This window comes from Canis lupus, chromosome 7 (genome assembly GCF_011100685.1).
Source record: "Canis lupus familiaris isolate Mischka breed German Shepherd chromosome 7, alternate assembly UU_Cfam_GSD_1.0, whole genome shotgun sequence".
Taxonomy (NCBI): Eukaryota; Metazoa; Chordata; class Mammalia; order Carnivora; family Canidae; genus Canis; species Canis lupus.
The window spans coordinates 41,893,934-41,915,959 of NC_049228.1; the positions used below are offsets into that span (position 1 = coordinate 41,893,934).

General features: G+C 49.5%; 2 protein-coding genes across 9 annotated transcripts in view; one reads left to right on the forward strand and one right to left on the reverse strand.

The window, feature by feature from the left end:
- Window positions 1-1,417: 1,417 nt before the first annotated feature.
- On the reverse strand, window positions 1,418-20,123 carry SYT11 (synaptotagmin 11). 2 transcript variants are annotated; one of them, XM_038543082.1, is made up of 4 exons: window positions 19,812-20,123; window positions 12,933-13,759; window positions 5,036-5,156; window positions 1,418-4,546 (listed from the first exon to the last, which is right to left on the reverse strand). In XM_038543082.1, the coding sequence occupies exons 1-4, from the start codon at window positions 19,843-19,845 to the stop codon at window positions 4,236-4,238; spliced, it is 1,293 nt and encodes a 430-aa protein (XP_038399010.1). In that variant the 5' UTR covers window positions 19,846-20,123; the 3' UTR covers window positions 1,418-4,235. The 2 variants fall into 2 exon arrangements, with proteins under 2 accessions (XP_038399010.1, XP_038399009.1); XM_038543081.1 differs by having other exon boundaries at window positions 5,033-5,156; window positions 19,812-20,119.
- LOC490422 (GON-4-like protein) overlaps window positions 19,016-22,026 on the forward strand; it is a 75,313-nt gene continuing 72,302 nt past the window's right edge. For 5 of the 7 annotated variants that reach the window (XM_038543072.1, XM_038543075.1, XM_038543076.1 and 2 more), the window contains exon 1: window positions 21,865-21,930. The gene's annotated coding sequence lies outside the window, so the exon portion shown is untranslated. Of the gene's footprint in view, window positions 19,120-21,864; window positions 21,973-22,026 lie in introns of those variants that run through there. The other 2 variants (XM_038543074.1, XM_038543073.1) reach the window with 2 other exon arrangements.

Below are 22,026 nucleotides of genomic sequence, written 5' to 3' on the forward strand. Positions count from 1 at the left end.
CCTCGAGGTATTAGTGACCTTTTGCCAGAGTCGCGCCCAGAGCTGGCTCCACCTGTGGACTTGCAGGTGGGGGAACCGGTGTGTGTTGTTCATGTTTAAGCTAATTGGAATTGGGTTACCTATTAATCGTGGACAAAAGCATCCTGAGTGCCAAGATATTCTTACCATCATTATTGTTATATTATTGTGTTTTTTTTTTTCAGACTTACCACCTAGAGAAAAAGCAACATGCAAAATTATGTATGTGCTGTGATTGCATTGTCAACTGGTTCATGGATGGGAAGATATGCTGAAATTAGTGATGCTTGCCCTAGATAGACGTGTTTTCCAGTTTCTATGAACTTGTACTTTATTTTACATGTTTTCTACAGTGACCCTGATTGACACATCATGGAAAAAATGTACAGGAAATAAGACCAAAAGTCAGAAAGTTGGGAAAGTTCTAGAATCTTGACTAATTTTTTCCCCTTTTCTCTATCAATTTTTGTATAATACGATTATTGTCATTTAAAGTTTTTAGTTCCTTTTTTTTTTTTTTTTAAGATTTTACTAATTCATGAGAGACAGAGAAGCAGAGACAAGCAGAGGGAAAAGCAGGCTCCATGCAGGGAGCCCAATGTGGGACTTGATCCCAGGACTCTGGGATCACAACCTGAGCCGAAGGCAGATGCCCAACCACTGAGCCACCCAGGTGTCCCAGTTTTTTAGTTCCTTCATTGAAACTTTAAAAGAGTAGAGGCTTCCTTTCCTGCTTCCGGCTTGTGCATGCAGGGAAGGCAGTTTCCCCAGGAGAGAAGGTAGGAAAAGTGCTTCATTCCAGACTTCAGGGTGTGCAGGGGGTCCTCAGAACCTCAAGGGTGCATTAGCCTGCACTTCTCTTTCAGAGCATTTCTCTGTCATTCCATATTTACTAGCAGGATTATCTGATTGTAGCTGGTCCTCTGCTGAGTGCCACAGGATCCGTGTATCATACCCTCAGCATCTGGCACATGGTATGCACTCGGGGACAAATTTCTGTTGAGGAATGAATGGAAGACAGAATCAGCCCTAGTGGCATTGCTTTGAGGTATAAATATTTCCAATTACAGGGACAGGCACTGAAGCCATCCTCTCTCTCCTGGTGGTTAGAGTCTTAGGACATTTTGAGAGGGAAACAGGACTAGAGAAAGGACTCTAGGTCTGGAAGCTGGAATCTGCATTTTTTTCTTTTTTTCCAGTAATCTCTACACCCCATGTGGGGCTTGAACTCACCCTGAGACCAAGAGTCGCAGGCTCCCCCAATTGAGCAGTCCAGGCACCCCTGGGATCTGAATTTTCAGGTGGTGTGGAGAGTCACACTGGAGTACGTGCTCTAGGACATCCTGTTGGAATCATTCAGCGTCACCGAGCTCCCAAGAAGACCACACTCATGCCCTTGTGTGTTTAATGTGAGTCAGTCTTTATTTTGCACTTGTGTGGTACATTAACAAACTCCACATACAAGATAGCATTACATATTGTAGGTTAGCATTACAGCATTATGCAGTTTCACACAATTCGTTTGCTTTTCCAGTTTTTTTTTAAATTTGACACATTTATTTTGAGTTTCATTTTTTACAAGAGAAGACACAAGGTAAAGAAAGACGACCACATTGGAGAAGGATCATGGTGAGGGCAATGTCACTATCACGGCCATAATAAAAGCCTTCCAATAAAAGACTTGCACCATTCCCTCTTCCTGAGCAAGCCGCTCCTGTCCCACAAACCAGTTCTATCTGCTTACTTCTCTAGAGCATGTTCATAAACACCTACATCTTGGCTGTACTCCACTGAGAACTGAAAGAATAACTCATAAAGGGACTTGTGTTATTAAGAAAAACTCTTGTCTTCCCAAAGGAATCAAGGTATCAGCAGAGAAGGCCTGACTCTTGGAAAATACGAAGTGACCGTCCCCTAAACCCTTCCTGACCATGAGTGCCTTGTGCAAAAGTGAGAGTGTGACTCTCTTGTCTTTCAACTGACTCTTTGGAGGAGGCGCTGCTCCTCTGGGAGGGACACGTTTGAAAGCCAGAGGCAGCTAAGAAACTTTGGGACAGCCAAGCCGAGGGCGTGATGGATCAGGCGTGAGGTAGGAGGGAGGAGCCCTGTGCTGTCTGCCTCTTGGCTCCGGAACTTCCCACCCTGTCACCTTGCCACCCACTGCTCCACAGACCCAAAGAAACGGGGGAAGAAAGCTACAGGAGATGGGGAGAGAGGGGTGGGGTGAGGCTGCCTTCCCAGAAGTAGGCAGGAGGAGCTGCAGAGGCTCACTGAGCGAGGCCAAGGCCAGACTCTCTCCACCTGTGGCTTTGCATGGTTTCTGGGAAGGAAACAAAAGTGAGTTGCTCAGCGATTTCTGATCTTCAGACATTAAGGCGATGAAGAGGAAGCATTTAAGTTTTTTTCCTAATGGGTCTTCAGAATGCTCCTGTCAGATTTACATTAAACTATCTCAAAATGCATTTTTAGAAAACAAAAATTATTTTCTTCTACGTATGATACAGTATTTACATTCCATGGAGTATAAGATTGAGCCAGTGGTGTGAGCACACTGATGGGATGTGAGTCAGATCGGGGGATGGGGAGCTGGAGGGTACAAGAACAGTGGGCTTCGTGCCTGCTCAGCACTTTCAGGAATCCAGGTTTTAAAAAGAACAACAAAAGGATTCAGGGGAGCAGACTGGTTTCAAATCCACAAGAGCTAAGGGAATGACCCAGGCAGCAGTGCCACCCTGTCTGTGAACTCCCAGCCTCCTCAGAAGTGAGTCAGAAGGGATGCTCTCTCGTTGGGTGTGGACCTGCTCTTTCAGGCTGATTCCAGCTGCTGCCCATCTGAGCTGTTCTGCAGGCCAGGGGAAAGATCTTCCTGTGCAAGCTCACTGACGGCCCACCAGCCTCTGCCCTGTGACAGGTCTTGACGCTAGAGCCATGGCTGACCAGGAGGCTGGAGACCTAAGTTCTAATCCTGGCAAGACACTGGCTCCCTGGCAACCTCAGCTGCCGGCTGGCAGGAGAGGGATGCAGCTCTGTGCTTCCCCATCCCTTCCCTTGACTCAACTCAAAATCCAAGAACTAAGCACTCTGTGAGGAGGGGCAGGATGGTATAAAAGAATCCAGGTTACCTCAGTTGCTCATTAACTCACATTTACTCATTTCACTCACTTCCTCAGTTTTAAGAGCCATAATGGAAAAATTTAAGGATAAAGAATAATTTCTGATGGCCATTTTCCTTGTGAAGCAAAACCAATTTCATCTAAGCTACCTGAGAAAACTCTAAAGCTTCTCATTGGTCAGCATTTCTGGGAAAATGCCAATTTCATCCTTCAAACCAACAAATGGCTGTCACTTCCTGGTGGCGCTGAGAGGGGGTGGCGGACACTGTCCTGCCTGCACCCACAAATGGCATCTGGGACCTGCCGCTTGAGCCCACTGGAGCCACCCCAGCTAGTTTTGAAGGCTCCGAAGCTCGCTCCAGAGAGGATCTCTAGTTTCGTAAACCCAAATTCTACCTTGAAGTCCGCTGTGGTCATATGCTTCATCTCGAGTTAACCCTAGGCCACCCCCGAGGCCTCCCAGCAGCAGTGTGGCAGCAAAAACTCCACATCCCACATCCTATTTCCCCTGCACACCCTGTCTTATCCACCCCACCCTCGTTTCTTGGCTCACGACTGACCTCTGGACCCTGAGCTCCAGGAGCTGTCTGAGGCGTGAGGGAGACAAGACAGGGATGAGGACACCATGAGCTTTCATGTGAGTAAAATATCCTTCTGGGGGGAGAGGGGGTGCGAGAGTCACTCTCTAGAGAAGCCTAGTAAAAAGAGGCCAATTTCAGGTGATCAGCAAATACAATTCGGCACAAAACACAATTTTCATGGTTCAAAATCTGTAACTTGATATTGGCAGTTAGGCTAATTTCTTCAGTTTGTATTAGACATGCAAGTATAAGGTTACATTGTTATATATAGACTCGTGAGGCCTTTCCCTCTCTTTTTCCCCATTGAAAAAAAAAAAAGGATTTCTAGTGCCTTGCAAAGGAGAAAAATCATCCTCCCTAAGAACTGATCTGCAGCTGTGGTCACGTGGGGTGTTCTTTGTGGGGTTTGTTTTGTAAGAAATCTTCTACAACTAAAATGAGGTTTTGAGTCCACTCCTCTCCGGCATCTCTCCCTCCGCCTGCCTTGTCTGCCTCGGGCTCGGCTCCGGGAGGACGGGCAGGATCAGTACTCGCTCAGACTGTGCCACTTGGCCACGGGCTTGCGGGGGCTCTCGCAGACCTCCCGCCAGTGCTCGGCGCCGCTGCTGGTGACGCTGTGTGCGCCCAGGATCAGCCTCCCCACTGCTTCATTCTTGGTGGTGCGATCGAAGTCGATGACCAGAAACTCGATGCTCACGTCGGGCAGGAGGTCTGGCGGGATGTCATAGACGAAAGACTCATTGAAGACTGGGTTCAAAGTGCACTTCTTCACATGGGTTTTCTTCTTGGCAATGCGCTTTCTGCCGTAGTAGACGTTCACCTTGACATAAGGATCTGGGGCGGCCAGAGAGACAAGGAGAAAGGGGGACAGGCCCATGACACAGTCCTCCTCTAAAGGGTGGCTCTGTGTCGGAAGGGGGCTCTGCGGCTCCTTGAGTGGTGGCCACTCACTCACTCACTCTCCACTGATGTGCCTCCAACACACTCTGACTTCAGTTCATCTGCCTGCCCAGGCAAGGGGCTGAGGGGGACCATCAGGACCACTGGAGGACAACTTCCTCATCATGAGTGGGGACAGCCCATGAGCCCAGGAAGCCGCGTCTAGGGCGCAGGGATAAGGAATGCCTGCGGGGCTTTTCAGAGGTCTCCCCTGGAGCTAGCTCAGTGCCTGGTGTGCATCTGATGGGACCCCTCACCCAGGGCCTGGAGGGCACCTCCTGCGCCAAGGACATCTAGAGCCCAGGTAATCACGGGGAAGGGAGTGGGGCCTGAAGGGTGCAGGGGTGTTGGGGCCACAGGCGGGTTGAGGTAAATAGCTGCTACCTGAGAGGCCAGTGATGTCCATTTTCGGCAGGTGTCGGGCTTTGAGGACCACCACGGTCAGTCTCTGTGCCACGGGCTGGTAAGACAGAGACACCTGGAGCTCCCCTCTGCTAATGCACTTCTGGAAGAGGAAAGATCTGATAAATGTCCAGGACTGGGGAGTAGGGAGGGAACCGGAAGTGTGCAGAGCCAGGGAGGGGGCCTGCAGAAGCATCCAGCAACTTGAGAGTGTGCTCCCCCCTCATTTAACAGGGAAGGGAACCTGACATGTTCTCATTATAATCCTAATATTAAATGAGACCATCTGCATGGAGAGGCCACCTCGCCTGGTATTCCACAGACCCAGGCTGGAGGGCTCTGGATTCCAGTCCTGTTGCCACTCTCTGCCTGTGTCACCTGGGACAAGAACTTGACGGCTCTATGCTCCAGTTTCCTCATCTGAAGGATGGATGTAAAAACGATACCAACCTCATAGTATCATCCAGAGGACTAAATTAAAACCAGTAAACTTTGACCTGTGCTTGGGCCTAGAGAAGGGCATGCTCACCTGTTGCCTCATTTGGTTCTTGCGATAAAAGCTTTAGAGACTGGATGGTGGAAGGCAGGAAACTTGGGACTGAGCCTTCACTTTGCCACCTACTCAGCCCCTGGCTTTGGGCAGGTTCCTGAATGTCCTAGCGACTGTTCCTCCATGTTACAAGGTGAGTGCCCACACCTGCCCCACCTGCCTCCGTGGATGCACCTGGGAGTATCCTCTCCAGCCACACTGGCTTCCTCCCCTCTGCCCACAGATTTCCATTTGCCTCTTTGAATTGTATTCTAGGCTGTGCTTGGGAATTGAAAAAACCCTCCCAACCTCCAAGGACATTTTAAGCAATGTTTGATATTTACTGCATGCTAGGTGCTGGGGGTCCCAAGCTGATAGGACCTGGTTCCTTTCTTTTTCATTTTTTCCCATTTGTTCTCTCCCCGCTCCCCTTTAAGTAATCTCTACACCCCATGTGGAGCTTGAACTCATAACCCTGAGATCAAGAGTCATGTGTTCCACTGACTGAGCCGGCCTAGACCCAGTTGTCACTTCCAAGGAGCTTACCATGCCCAGAAGAGACTGAGATAAACAAACATGCCCTCATTGGAGCAGGAAGGAGCCTGTGTAAGTGCTGCTGGGAACCAGGGGCAGAATGTGTCCACTGATCTTGGGGCTGAGTTTATGAAGATAAGTAGGAATCTTCCAGGCAATGTAGAGGGAAGGCCCACTGTGTTCAGAGAATGGTGAAGGGGAGGTGCTGCCCTTGGGGTGTTGGTGGGGGATGAGAAGGGGGGGGGCTCTAGGAAACAGCTCAGCCAGCCGCTCACAGGCCCAGGATGGCTGCCAGCACCCAGCACGGGAGGGACACAGTCATTGCTCTGTTACTGTTTTACGAAGACTAGTATTGTTCTAGTGGAAGCCGGAGAATAAACTGGAGGGGAGAGGAGCCCAGAGGCTGCTGCATTGGGCTGTGGAGGGGACACCAAAGCCTGGACCCCCTCAGCAGTGGTGGGTGTGGGGCAGGCCGCGTTCCAGGAAGAACTCACCGGAATGGGGGGCAAGTTCGTGTGTTTCTAGCTTATTTTTTGTTTCATTTATTTGTTTCTTTTGTTTTCTCATTTAAAAAATTTTTTCTTTTTAAATTTAATGTGTTTCTGGTTTATAAGGTAGGGATGAAGCTGTGAGACGGAAACTAAAAGGAAGTGGGGTTCAAGGAATATTGGACAAAGGAAGGAAGGTTGGGACAAAACTCCCCTCACTACCAACTCTCACTCCTTGTATTCTTCAAAGCACCAGAAAAATGTCACCTACTTCAGGAATTCTAAGCAAAGCCAGACTCTACCCACCACCAGCCTTCCGTCTGCCTCGTACTCCCCCAAATGGCCTACTGTGCGCCCACCGGGCCCGGTGTTCCATCAGCAGTGGCGGCTAGAGATGGGGACAAGGAGAGAGCCTGCTCTCTGGAAGCACACAGGCTCCCTGTACCACTTGCTCAGGGAAGCCCGTGCAAGAGAAGGAAATCATCCGGTTAGCTCATCAGTGAAAAACAAGGAAAGAAACCTCCAGGTCTGTGCTTTGATTATAAGCCTAACTCATCTCAAGGAATGAAACTGTAATAATGTTTCACATGGTTTAAAAACATTCCTGAGGCTCTGTTTCATACCAGGAACATAGGGAAATATCTCTCATTGGGCATAAAATGACTAAAATTATAAACTCAGCCTTTAGCTTTTGAAACTGAAGTCCCAAAGAGAACAGGCTTCAAAAAAGATTTTCATGACTTTTCTCTGCTAGATGGAAGCCCCACATTTTTTCCTTACCCATAACATACATCTTGTCAGGTCTTGATTATATCCATGGTAAGTACCCTCAGCCAGTTTAGAATCACAGGCTGCTTGCCCTTCTGGGCTGCTTCTCTTTGACATGAGTTGGAACCCAATCGAGAACGTAACCTCATTTTCACTATTAGCTACAGCCAAATGGCATCAGGAGAGTAATCCCATGTGAAAACAAAAACTAAATGCCATCCAGAAGAACATTCAGAACTGAGCTACCCAACACTCTAGCTATTAGCTCTATGTGTCCGTTTAAATTCATTAAAATTAAATAAAACTAAAATTTTTGTTCCTCAGTCACACTAGTCATATTTCAAATGTCCTAGTGCAGACAGAGAATGTTTCCACCATCACAGAGAGCTCCGGGGTACAGCAATGATCCTGAAAGTACTTCTGGATGATTGGGGCCACCACTCCCCTCCATGTCCATGAATAAGGAAATATTAACTAGATTTGATGTCCAAATACTACATTCCAAATATTAAATATGAATATATACAATCTTTAAGTATAATTTGAACTTTATATACAGAAGAAGGGTAATTTGATTTGAAAAACAAAGAGTTGGGCAGCCCCAGTGGCGCAGCGGTTTAGTGCCGCCTGCGGCCCAGGGTGTGATCCCGGAGACCAGGGATCGAGTCCCACATCGGGCTCCTTGCCTGGAGCCTGCTTCTCCCTCTACCTGTGTTTCTGCCTCTCTCTCTCTCTCTCTCTCTCTCTCACTCTCTCTCTCTGTGTTTCTCATGAATAGATAAATAAATAAATCTTAAAAAAAAAAAAAAAAAAGAAAGAAAAACCAAAGAGTTTTTTGAGGCACCTGGCTGGCTTAATAGGTGGAACATGCAACTCTTGATCCTGGGTTGTGAGTTCAAGCCCCATGTTGGATGTGGAGCCTACTTGAAAGAAAGAAAGAATACAAAGAAATAAAAAATAAACCTTGATCATTAAACACAAAACAAAAAAAGATTTTTATTTGTAAAAAAAAAAAAAACCATTGACTACAAAATTATAGCTTGGATTTCCTAATTATTTTGTTAAAACTGTGTTTTGTAAGTCACTTAATATAACAAAATCTTCCCAATCTGAATCCCCAAGCCCCTTCCCGAGTTTTGGATAACTTCTGGTTACCTTTTTAAATAATTTTCTCCCCTAAAATCACCCCTCAGGCAATTGTTCTCCTTTGGCCATTTTACATGGGCAGGATGCCCTTCCCACCAACCACATGCCACTCTTATTCTGCACCGAAGACCAGATTTCACCTCCCCTCCCCCTCCCCTTCTCTTTCCACCCAATTCCCACTGCAAGTAGCATTGTCAAGGGCTCTTTCTCAAGGGCTCTTTGTAAAGGGCTGGGAGCAAGCTCCATTTCCCAGCCCCCTGGCCTAGTGAGGCAAAAACCCTATTGGGGGCAGGCAAGTGGAAGCCCAAGCAGAGGAAAGGCCTTCTCCGTGCCTGAAACAGCTGGAAGGCTTTGCTCTCAGAGTGGGCTCCTGTCTCTCTCAGTGGAAAAGATGAGCAGGCACAGTGGCCTTAGGAAGACATGCAGGTGACAGAAAGGCTCAGGTGACAGTCTATTCCCTGGAATGAGCAGAGCCCCTTCCAGAGTGACTGGCCACACAGTGTTCACACTAGGTGTACCCGCTTAACCTCAATGCACTTTTACAGGGACCAGAAGTCCCATGGGCCATCTGCACTCAAATCACAGCCATGGGAAAACCAGAGGAATAAAACCTTACTCTTCAAATACATCCCTCATCTCCCCGAAATGGAAGCACAGCTACTCTCTTCGTGGTGCTTCTCTTTCTCTTTCCAGTCCCTTTTGGCTCAATTGCATGACCTCTAGGTTCCTCATAAATCTGAGATTTTAAGACTTATGTGCTTCCCGTGACCATTGTCCCCAGCCGTCCATAGCAGATGGGGCCCAGGAAGGACAGGAAGTGACCTGAAGAAATTCAGGGGAATCCACTCATAAAGTACTTCTCTTCCCACTGTCTGTTCTTTCTCCTGGAGCCCTCTCTGGACTGTCTCCCTTCCCTGTGCAGGGGATTTATTATGGAAATGTAAATTCAGTTCAATTTTTATCCCAGGCTCATAGATATTTTTATCTACGCCTGGCTCACTCAATCAGAAGAGCAGATTCCTGACCTTAGGGTTGTGAGTTCAAGCTCCACGTTGGGTGGATAGCTTACTTAAAAAAAATGTCTATCTGAACAAAATATTAGAAAAAAACCTGCCACTTAAAAAAAAAAAAAAAAAAAGCGGGCAGCCCCAGTGGCACAGTGGTTTGGCGCTGCCTGCAGCCCAGGGCGTGATCCTGGAGACCCGGGATCAAGTTCCACGTCGGGCTCCCTGCATGGAGCCTGCTTCTCCCTCTGCCTGTGTCTCTGCCTCTCTCTCTCTCTCTGTGTCTCTATGAATGAATAAATAAAATCTTTAAAAAAAAAAAAAAAAAAGCTAGTTCTAGAGTCTAACTCAGAGATTTGGGGAATTATAGAATTTATATTGTGATCTTCCACTAATAATCAAGGGTTAATTTTTAATGCTTCTTACATTGTTCTGTGTATTCATAAGAGCTGAGAGTGCTCTCTATGATTCCATCAGCCTTCACGGCCCAGCCTAGATGAAACCTTAAAGAGGTGGCGGTTGCTGGCCCAGAGAAAGGAGTGAAATGGAAGAGTCAGAGAGGCTGACCAGTCCTGGGCTTCTTCAACCAGATTGCACTGGGCAATGGAAAGGACAAGAGGTGACTTTCTCTGCTAGAGGAGGGGAGATGCAGTTGATGGGGGAGGGATGTTATCTAGAGAAGTGCAATTCTCATGGGTCCTCACCCAGGCCTCTGGTCCCATATTAGAAGGGGATGCCTCCACAGACCAGAAAAAGCTCTCTACAGAGTGTGGAACAGTTTAGAGCAGCTCTGACTGGTCAGCCAAGGGGAGATCATAGCCGAGAGGCTCAGGGTAGATATGTGGAGGCTGCACTGCAGGGAGTCACAGGGACTGGCGCTGGCCAAGTGACAGCCATGGCTAAGGATGGAGTGCAGCCCTGCCCACACACGCACGCTGGGGAAACATGCTCAGGAGGCCCAGGGGGCTGGGAGGCTCTGGCACAGGGGTGCACGGGCTCTGTGTGTCCTGTCTGGGCCTCTCCAAGGCGATGTGTTGTTCAGGATCCTAGCCCTGGCTTGTCCCTCCTAAAGGGAGTTAATAAAGTGGAAAGAAACTTGGCTTTTGCCAACAGCCCCTGGCAGTTTAGCAAATGCCATTGTCTGTGCTCCCTGGCCAGTGTCCTGGATTTGAGGCTGTTTTGTTCCCAGCCCGAATCAATCCCTTTCCTGGCCCGTCTCTTCCCAGCTGCAGCTTGGCACAGAGCCATCGCCTGCTTTCGGCCTTGGGCTTCAGGAACATGAGCTGTCTGGGGCAGTCCAGCCAGTGGATGGCTCGACCAAGGCTGGGGCCACAGGGCAGGGAGCTGGGGCAGCTGGATGAAGGCAGGCAGTGGAGCACTAGGGATACTGTAAAGAGGGGTCAGGGAGCAGGAAGGGCTTGGAAGAAACCTGAGGAAAAGAGAGGGCAGTTCAGGGGAAGGGGATGGAGGGGATGAAAACTAGTTTTTATCCATGTTTCTGACTCCAACCTCAGAGGACACAAGAGCCCCTGCTGTCCTGGGCTCTAGAATGTTTCTTTGTGTCTTGGCATTGGATGCTGACAAAACCCCTCTAATACTCTTAAAACATTTGGGCTTCCCTGGCCTCTCCACAGTAGAGCTGGGTGTGCCACACAACAGCTGCAGTTCTCTGGGCGGTGGCATGGCTGGGCTGGCTCCAGTGGGACAGGTGCCTGTGACACAATCCAAGACGCAGTGCCTTCTGCTTCCCCCACAACGCTCCCTTTTAGAGAGTAAAACTTGTGCCTGGAGCTCACTGCACACATGGCCCTACTGGCCTGGAAGCCTTTCTGGTCCAACCCTGAGTGCCCTGCCTCCCCATTGAGTGCAGAGTGGAAAAGGCATCCGGAGATAAGTCTGGCCTCTAGGCCTCGGCTTTTTCTGCAAGATGTACGGTTGTTTTCAGCGGCTCTGACACCCCTTCAGAACCTCCTTCCTCCTGCAGTGACTCAGGCTCCCTTGCCGTCCTTTACTTTCTCAAAACAAAACATAAAGGTCTGAGAACCACATGCATCTCCCCGGGATCAGACCTTACTAATAGTAGAAATAGTGGCACTAGGGGCTGTGCAAATGAATCCTCTTGCATCACTCCTGTGGGAACCTGAGATCAGAGTTGCTAAGCGAAGCTCAGTAAGCTGGCGAGATTTGGATTCAAACTCAGCTTCGACTTCACAGCCCTTGTTATTAACTACTTACACTGTACCTTGAAACAGGAACGAAAGTCTACATTTAAAACGCCAAAAACCTCTATCAAGACACCTGCCACCCTCACAATCTGATGGTTGCCAAGATGGTCTCCCTCCCCCAGGGAAGTGAGGTTCTCAGGGGCAACTACCTGCCAGACATATTACCTTTTCTGATCCCCAAGCCCTGCGAGGAGGCTAGTGTTAGCAGCTCCACGTTACAGACAGGGAAACAAGCTTACTTGCAGGGACCCTGGGCTGGGAAGCAGTGAGCTGCAGTGGGTGTTACCAGGGCAGCCAGGGTGCTCTGCAGATGACCGCGGTGCCCCCAGGTATGTATAAAATGCATGAATGAGGGGGGTGGGACACATTTCTTGCACCCCTGAAATTATGACTCATGAGCCACTGCCAGCCCAGTGGGGAGAAGACAGGAATGCGGGTTCTCAGTTCCCTTCTAGCCTGTGCGCCCTGGGGTGCAGAGGAGGAACATGTGAGGCAGGGCTCGGGCTGGGGGGAGGGGCTCAGAGGTCAACTCACTGGCCCGAGTTGGTGGAGAGGCCACGAGAAGCCCCACCTGAGGTTGGGCTGGACAGGGAGGCTGAGGGCAGAATTACTTTAGTCCCATCATGGTCCCCTGGAGGAAGATCACATCTGGCTTTGGAGAGGAAGCTGGCCCCCATGTCCTTGACATCACGAGGGCCTAGGACTGGTCGGGGGGAACCCACTCCTAGTAAGCTGGACTCAGCATCAGGATACCAACCACAAGGGGAGACTTCAGAAGCTCCCTGTCCTTCTCTCCTCATGCAGTTCCTTTTGGAGGAGACCTAGCCGGATGGCCCCTCTGTCTCACTTTGGCCACTGCTGAATTTTTTTTTTTTAAAGATTTATTCATTTATTCATGAGAGACTCACACAGAGAGAATCAGAGACACAGACAGAGAAGCAGGCTCCCTGCAGGGAGCCCAATGCAGGACTTAATCTCAGATCTTGGATCAGGCCCTGAGCCAAAGACAGATGCCCAATCACTGAGCCACCTAGGCATCCTGGCCACTGCTGATTCTCAAAGCCACAAGTGTCCTACCTATTGCTCCCCCTGGCCATCTATACACCCCCTTGCCCTTCCCCTTGTTCCCTGAGATCTTGCCTCCCCCTACCTACCAGCTCTCCCCGACATACTCTCCCTCCTCACCTGGATGTTCCTTTTGGTGATGTCCCTGGTCAGCTGTGCCTTGCCTGTGCTGGGATCCACGCCGGCCAACGGCACCATCACCTCCCCGATGACATCGTCCCGGGAGAAGCGGTCGAAGCTGAGAACAAGGAAGTGCAGCACCAGGTCCTGCAGCTGGCTGTAGGGGATGCCATAGAAGGTGAAGGTCTCGTCGAACACAGGGTCCAGGGTCTTCCGTAGCACTCTAGTCTTCACCCGGTGCCGCTTGTCGGGAAGGATGGTCATTTTGATGTAGGGGTCAGAGCCCTGGGTCTGCTCATCCATCACTGGCAGCCCATGGGCCTCCTGGATTGTCACCACCAGGGCTTTTTTCGGGAAGTTGTAGTCCACTGAGAAGGTGAGAGAGCCGAGCATGACATCCTCCTCTGGAGATGATGGAGAAGTGGTCTTGCTCTCCCCAGGGGTAAGGCTCGCAATGGGGCTCCTCAGTTCTTCCCCATAGTCCACCTTGATGGGTAACTGGTCTATACAAGATCCAGAGCTAGGTCCTCCAGGACCTTTGTCTGGGCCCAGCAGGCCAGCCTCTGCTGCATCCACCAGCACATTCCCGCGCCCACCTTCCCTCCCACCGCCATCTTTGTCTCTCCGCACTTTGATGATTTTCTTCTTGTTGCTGAGGGTCTCTGGATATATGCTGATGCCTTTGAGCATATGGATAAACTTATATGGTGGGGTCTTGTGCTTCTTCTCTGCCCGCTGGTGGCAGCATGTCCACACAAAGACGGTCACCGACACGCACACCACCAGCACAGATGCCCCAACAAGGCCAGCCACCACTGGTGACACATCTGAAGGTGGAGACCAGAGATGCATCAAGGCAGGTAGACCTCAACCCCCCGTCCAGAGCTCCTCTACTTACGGCCTCTGCAGAGCCAACGTCATCCGCAAGCTAGCCTGCACCGCAGAACATGCTCATCCAGGCTTACCCTCCTCTCTAGGAGATGCCCTGAGCCATCCTCTCTGACCAATCTGGAGCTGTTCCTTTCCCTCAGACCTGGATGAAATCTTTCCCTTCTCCAAGAAGCCTTCTTTACAGTGCCCCACTCAACTCCCTGGTCTTTTCTTGGCTGTCTCTCAGCACTCAAGGACTTGGTTCACTCTTATTGATTTGTGTTTCACATAAAGCTGTCCTGTGTGATAAAGTCACCTTTTACCTCAACCGTTACACAATGCACAAGGGCACAGGCCGTGTCTGGTTTCAGGAGAATATTCTACAGCATCCAGTACAGGGTTTGCAGTGGGCTTGTGGTGACAGAATGGCAGCTGGAGTAGAGGATGTAGGGCTGACTCTGGGTGGTCTGGGTACAGTGTTTAAGGGCGGTAAAAAGAAATCTGGATCTGAGTATTTTTAAACTATGTTGCAAATTTTAGCTCCCAGTTCCAAATACTTGTACTTTGTCTTATTTTACTTGAAAAAAACACATTTTTTTCAAGTACTTGTATTTTTAAATAGGAAGAAATAGGGACTATGGAAAATGTCAGCTCTTTGCTCAAATATCACCTTCCTAGTAAGGCTCAACCTCCTTGCCACCAAGGCCTACATGTCCCAGCCCTGGGTAACTTTCTCCTTATGTCTTATCTTTTTCTCTCACATACAGTGACACAGATGCATGTGTGCACACACAACATATATATAGGTGCACACACAAATATATAATTTTACTATAAATTTTACTATATATCTTCACTAGTGAGTAAGTTTCACAAGGACTGGGATTTTTCCTGTTTTGTTCACTTCTGTATCCCCAGCATTAAAAATGCAGAGCTGGTACTTGGTACGTATTTGCTGAATGAATAAATAACTATAGAGAAAGACTGTTTCCTTCCCATCCTTTACCCTATCCTTTCCTACACAAATTGGGCCCCTAACGAGTTTGGGGTACACTGAGGCCAAATTGGGTTTAGGCCTTGAACGTGTTAGTAAGGCCTCTAGTTTTCCACATTACTTTGTAGAGGAAGACTTAGGTAGGGCAGGGAGAACTAAGGAAATGAACATGACTTCAGCACATTCCAGAATCTTTCTGAAACATCCTTCCACCGGGTATCTGCCTGGCTCACTTCCTCACTCATTGAAGGCCTCTGGTCAAACCTTCCCTTGTCAGAAAAGCATCTCCTAGCTGCCCCTAGTGAGACAATACCCCCTCACTCTGCTTTATTCTTCTTCATAGCATTTATTACTCCTGACATATATTTACCTGTCCTTCCTTACTAGAGAAGATTAACAAGAATAGTGATGGTTTTGTTCACTGCTATATCCCCACATCCTAGAACCATGTGGCACATAGTAAGTATTCAGTGAACAAATGAATCAGTGAATTCAAAATAGCCTCCAAACATTGGAAAAAGAACATCAGTCAATATGATTATATATATCAAGGGTAAATATAAAATTCTATATTGGCCTTCAAAATCTATTGATGCACAATACTTGACAAGTCTAAGCAAAAATAATCTAGTTGTGGGACACCTGGGTGGCTTAGTTGGTTGAGAGCATGACTCCTGATTTTGGCTCAGGACATGATCTCAGGGTTGTGGGATCGAGACCTGTGTTGGGCTCTGCACTGGGCGTGAGCCTGCTTAAGATTCACCTCCCTCGCCCTCTCCCTGCTATGTGGATGTGTGCATGCTTTCCTCTCTCTCTCTAAAAAGAAAAAAGAAAAATGTAGTTGTTTAGGTAACCGCAAATCTGAAGTATAATTAGTCTAATGCCACCCCATACTATGAATATGATGTCCAGATGACGGTGGTGGGGGTAGTAAGATTTAATCTGCACTGGTCATAACATATGTAGAGTGTTCCATCTAGCACTGACAAGAATAAAAACTGCTATTGTTTTGTGTATATTTATTGTGTCCCTGGCAGACATTGTGCCAGAGCTCTCTCTGAATCAAAGAACTCACTGAATAGGTACCACAAATATGCCCACTTTATAACTGAGGGACCTGGGGACTCAGATTTGCCTAAGGCTACATAGTAGCCTGCCTGCCTGACACCAGAGTGTCTCTATATTATGGATAATCGGAATAATAAAATACCTGGAAACCATATCAAATGAGGAAAAGTTGAAGGAATTGGAGCTGAGGGGTTTGGAATAATAACTTTCTTCAATTATTTAAGGCATTTTGATGGAAGAGGTCTGGTTTGAGATTTACATTGGAGGGCAGGTTCTAGCACCAGTGCATACAGGCTACAGGAAGACAGATTCTGACTCAATGAAGAGAGTCAAATTATTATTAGAACTGCCTCACAATGGCTCAGATTGCTTCATGAGGCAATGAATCTCCAACTGAAAACTTTCAGAGGTTGGCTCACCCTTGGTCAGGCATATTCTAAAATGCCTCTCTTGGGTAGGGATTGGACTAAATGTCTCTGAAGTTCTTTGTCCAATATTTCATGATTCTATGAAAGTTGGGATGAGGCAAGAAAAGAAGGGGTTACATTCTTAAGTAATACAGTACAGGGAAAGAGTAAAGCCATTAACAAAATAAATGAAGGCAACTATGTCCATGGCCATACTAAATAACTATAGTGTTTCTCAGATATTAAGTGAAATAAGAGTTGCTAGGGACAGGCTTCACAAAATGGGAGCGGCCTTGGTAGGAAGCTCCTAGGTAGGAAGCTCCTTGAAAACTGGTGGAAAAAAATTAAAAAAATAAAAAAATAAAAAAAAACCTGGTGGAAATAACATCCTGTCCATCTCTGAGTCCCTGAGTCTTTGCATCTAATAAGAGCTCAGTAAATATTTGAAAAACTGATTGGACTCAATGGTCAATGAAAATGGGCACAGTCTGAAAAAGTGGCTCTCTGCTCATCAATCAGGGACTTTCCTGAAAATTGCTTGCTACTGATTAATGACAGTGAACACAGATTGCCTCCATGAGAAGAGGAAAGCAAGGAACCAACAAGACAGGTGCATTTTTGAGAATAGTTTGTAAGAGAGATCTAATGGCCCAGGCTGGGAGACATCTGAGTGATCCTTTTGGCTCTATCATAGATTTATTCTGTGGTCTTCAGAGAGCCCACTCTAGGGTTTAGGATGCCTCCACACATGCTGTTAGAAAATGGAGTCTGGGGCAGCCCAGGTGCCTCAGCGGTTTAGTGCCGCTTTCAACCCAGGGCCTGATCCTGGAGACCCAGAATCAAGTCCCACATCAGGCTCCCTGCATGGAGCCTGATCTCCCCCTGCCTGTGTCTCTGCCTCTCTCTCTCTCTCTCTCTCTCTCTCTCTCTCTCTCTCTGTCTCTCATGAATAAATAACATCTTTAAAAAAGAAAAAAGAAAAAAAGAAAATGGAGGCGGGATGGGAAAAGAAGAGGAGGGATTCTCACGTTTCAGGAGGACAGATAAGGAAGACAAACCTATGAAGCCATCTGTGGACGATCCAGGCTCTCTCTCCTCCACCTGTTTTCCCACTTTTGCCCCTCTTTCCTTTTTTTTTTTTTAATTTTTATTTATTTATGATAGTCATACAGAGAGAGAGGGGGGGGGTGGCAGAGACACAGGCAGAGGGAGAAGCAGGCTCCATGCACCGGGAGCCCGACGTGGGACTCGATCCCGGGTCTCCAGGATCGCGCCCTGGGCCAAAGGCAGGCGCCAAACCGCTACGCCACCCAGGGTTCCCCCCTCTTTCTTCATTTCGGTATCTGTTAACCCCTGCCTCTCTCCCTCACACCCAAGACAATGAACTAGAAAAATCAGAGATGCTGAAACTCAGAACCCTCTATTTTGCTTTCATCAAAAGCTTGGTGGGAAAAGGAAGTGGAACTGATGGCTAAAGTGAGTGCTTTAAAGTAGTCATAAATTGCAGTGACTGTGCTGCTTGCTCCTTTTGTCCTCCAAGGTCATGGATAATTGAGTGTTGGCTTGGTGTACCTCCAAAGAGCTAAAGCCTTTGAAATGAAGTACTCTATGAAATGTGAGAAAATCAGAAATGGCAGCTCTCTATGTAGTACCCCTGTATACATCTAAAGATCTGTAAGACATATCTAGGCTGTGCCTAGGTCTCTCAGCCTTTGACTAGACCTGCTATTGACACTCCCTCTACTATAGCCTTTCCTGTCAAGTGGGCCAGAGTGACACAGTGAAATGACAATGGAGTTTGGCATAAGCTGGACTTTGGTTTAAGTCTTTGTGCTACCCTTGCTGTTTGTTTGACTTGATTCATTATTTTGTCTCACTGAACCTGTTTCCTCATCTGGCAAATATATATAATAATGCCTACACTGGAGGATATTGTAAGGATTAAATAAAATGGAGTAGGTAAAATGCTGAAATAATTTTTCTCTTTTCCATTAATATTCCCTCTAAAGGAAACTACTATATCATGCTCCACACCTTCTAACTTTCCAAGGAATCTGGGACTGCAATTAGAGAAAAGAATATGTTGGATAGAAGGCATAAGACAAAAGAGAAAGAACAGGAAGAAAATCATGGAGTGCTCATGTGACCACAAAAGGGACATTAGTTTTGGAAATGTAGGACTCAAAGGTAGAGATGCAGAAGGTGAAGTGGAAAAAAGAGATACCACTAAGATTTAGCCTTGGGGAATCAGTAAGAACCAGTAGCTAATGGGTGTGATCTGTTTTTTGGATACTTCCCCTGATCTGATATCTTCTTCCTGATTTTGAGGTGGGAGAGCTCATGGGGTTCTGCTCATTTCCACCAACCTCTTACTGGGGAAGGAGAAAAGCCATTTCCTAGTTGGATTGTGGCCCCGCCCTAAAAATTGTTGTCTGGATGCTCAAACCTTCTGGATTGCCTGAAGGATGTGCTCTTTTAGGGGATTTGAAGGAACCTGGGGCTCTCATCCAAGCTGAGGTGAAAAGGAGGGAGAAACAGGGTAACTCCTTTATTTTTGAACCAGGAAAACATAGCCCAGGAAGTTTGCAACCCTAGCACATTTTGGAGGAAGCCCCAAAGAGGAAAAAACTTGCTTTTTCAGCTTTTCTCTCGCGTCTTCCTCCATATTTTCCACCGGGCTCTCTGCTCCTGGGAGCACAGCCGGGATCACAGCCCAGAGGCCCGGGTCGGGGACCAGCCGCTCCGCGGTGACGTAATGCCTTGCAGGGTACACAAAGCGGCCTCCCTCCGGCCCGGCCTCTCCGCCCCTCCCCCCGGCCTGGTCCGCGCCCTCGCCAGCACCGGCGCGGTGAGTCCCCCTTTCGGAAAGGCCAGGCCAGGGAAACAGGGAACAAAGGCCCGGGAAGAGGGGCCTGGGCGCTGCCAGGAGGCCCAGAATAGACATCACGTCATCCCTAGCTCGGCAGCGCCAAGCGCCATTTGGTAGCATCGGACGGACCCACCATTACGGTGCAGAACCGCACTTGGGGGCCCTGGGCGGCCGCCAGCCCCGCGCCCCGCGCCCCGCGCCCCGCCCGCCCGCTGGGCAGCAGCTCCTGGCGCCCCCGCAGCCTCGGCTCCCCGCAGCGGGCCGCTGGCCCCCGGCCCCCCAGCCCCCCAGATGCCATCTTGGCGCCCATCCCCCGCCGCTGCCCTCCCCCGCAGCCCGAGGAATGGGAGGGGGAGCAGGGGGCACCGCCCTGAGCGCCCCGAGGGGGAGAGGTCCTCATCCTCCTCCCTTCCTCCCCTGCAGAGCGCCGACTCGGGCCACACAGGTTTCCGCGCGACCCGCGACCCCCGGCGACCCCCGGGGACCCCCGGATTGGCTGGCCCCTGCACCCGCAGCTCAAGTTCTGGCGCCGCTCGCCGTCGCAGGCCCAATCCTAGCGGGTCCGACCCTGAAGGCCCTGGGGTGGGCTTCGCTCCCTCCCGGCACTGGGCGCCCCTGGCTGTGCGGCGGTGCCCACGGCCCCAGGCTTTAGTTGTCCGCACTCTACTTACCAAAGCTAGGTCGGATATTGGTGATCTCAGCCATGTCGTAATCAGAGGCTATTGCTATGTATGCTTTTTCAGGGATCAGACGAGTCTGGGGGCGCCCGGTCAGCACCGAGGCCGCCGCTGTAGAGGGCCAGCTCAGGGGAGGGGGAAGGTGTCTGGCGGACACCTCCTGCGACGGTCGGGCCCCTGACTGCCAGCTGCGGCCGCCTCCTAAGATGCTCCGGGGATGCTCTGAGCGGAAGGATGCAGGTGCAGCCAGACTGGTCCTGATGCGGGTAGGCCCCGCCCTCTTCCGAGCGGCCCTCGGCAGGAGACTCCGCCTCCGCCCGAAGAGTTCCGGGAGCCAGGCCCCGCCCCGGAAGCTCCCGGCGAGGGGACCGCCGAGATTTCTGGAGAGGGAGACCCAGCCCACCGGCGGACCGCGGATGGGTGGGGTGGTCTGAGAGCTGTAGGTGTCTTTCCCTATGCAGTTCTATAGATCCTGTGGTTCCGGTTCCCGGGGCTTAATACAGCAGCAGAATGTTCAGGGTGACGGAACCTAGTATTTTGGAAAAAGAAAATTGTATACTGTCTGCATTTCAGTATCATTTGCCATTATTGTGCATTTCTGAAACTACTAAATGTTATTATGGAAACTTTCTTAAACTTCAGAAGCTCTGATTAAAGACTAAACCAGGTGATGGTTGCACAACTCTGGAAACTTACTGGGGATACTTGTAGAACAATTCTGCAATCCATCTACGGATGGATTTTGTGGTGTAAATGAAAGCTGTTTTTTAAAAAAGACTAATGAGGTGTGTCAGAGTTAACCCGTGTTGGGTATTCCTCTTACAAAAACTTCCAAGGGCTTATAGGGGGTCAGAGAAGGAGACACAAGGGCAGAGCCAGCAAGGAAACCGACAGAACTGTATATCCTGCAGGTTGAAGAGCAGGATACAGAGGAAACTCCAAGCTTCTAGAGACTTCCTTGGCATTGGGAGAGGCAGGGTGATTCAGGTTGTAGACTCCTGGCAGTCGTCTGCACGATTACCGCAATTTCCCTCTTCTCTTTGGCTGTGGACGCTTTCATCCTGTTTACAGACAGGATCAGGTCAAATTATTTAAACGCATGAGTAGCTGTTGGTGGTGTACCTGCAAACGGAGATGGTTGGGTGTATTGTTTCAGCTTCGACATTCTGTCCTTCCAGAAAAGTGGAGAGAACGTGGGTCTAGGAATCATGCATTCATTCAAACCCCGTGTGTTGGATTAATAAACAGCACTCCATCCCGGGCGCCTTTCCAAGCGCTGGACCTGGCATGTCAGGAGCTGGAGTTAGGGCACCTGCGGTCCCTCAACAGGTGTGTGTATGCAATCACCTGCCCAGCCAAGCCGGAGTTAGGACACCTGAGGTCCCTCGACAACTGTGTGCGTGGAACCACCTACCCAGCCGAGCCAGAGTTAGGACACCTGAGGTCCTTGGACAGCTGTGTGTGTTTAAGAACCTGACCAGCTGAGCCGTGTTAGGGCACCTGAGGTCCCTCCACAGCTGCATGTGTGCAATCACCTACCCCGCCGAGCCAGGAGTGTGTTCCGTACGCGGGGGAGGGTGTAATAGCCACTATCCCCCGGGGCTACTGCGAGGATCAGGTCACCTAAGATAACTTACTTGAAAGCATTTTATGGAATTAAGAGCATTATGCAGACCGCAGCGATCACTGCGGGCTGAGTCCAAGCCTGCCCCCATTTTATTGGGGAACCCGCACTATTGGTACAAGCCCGGGGGTCTTTTTCCTGCAATTTTATGAATTCGCCACTTCCTCGGTTCCGCGTTCCAGGTATTTCGCGGCGGGAACGAAGAGTTGTCAAAGCACACCACCGAGTCGCAAAGTCCAGCCTTATTTTGAGTAGGATCGCTGCGCGTACAGAGAAAGCGAGAAGGAATCTCGCTTTTAAAGTCTTTCGCAAACGTCGGACGCGCCGGCTTCAGTCCGCCCTCACCTAACATGGGGCCTGGGGGCTTGGCGCATGCTCCCTGGCGGCTTGGCGCCGCGCACCGCCGCTCGGGGGCGCGCACGTCCGGCGCTGCCGTTGGCCGACTTCCGGCGCTGGCGGAGCTGGATTTCCGCGGGAGCTGGCCGGCTGGTGAGGGTGGCAGGGCGCGTGCGGTGGGGCGGGAAGAGGCAGGTGGGAACTGGGCTTCCGGGCAGAGGGGTCGGGTCAGCATGGGGTGTGTGACGG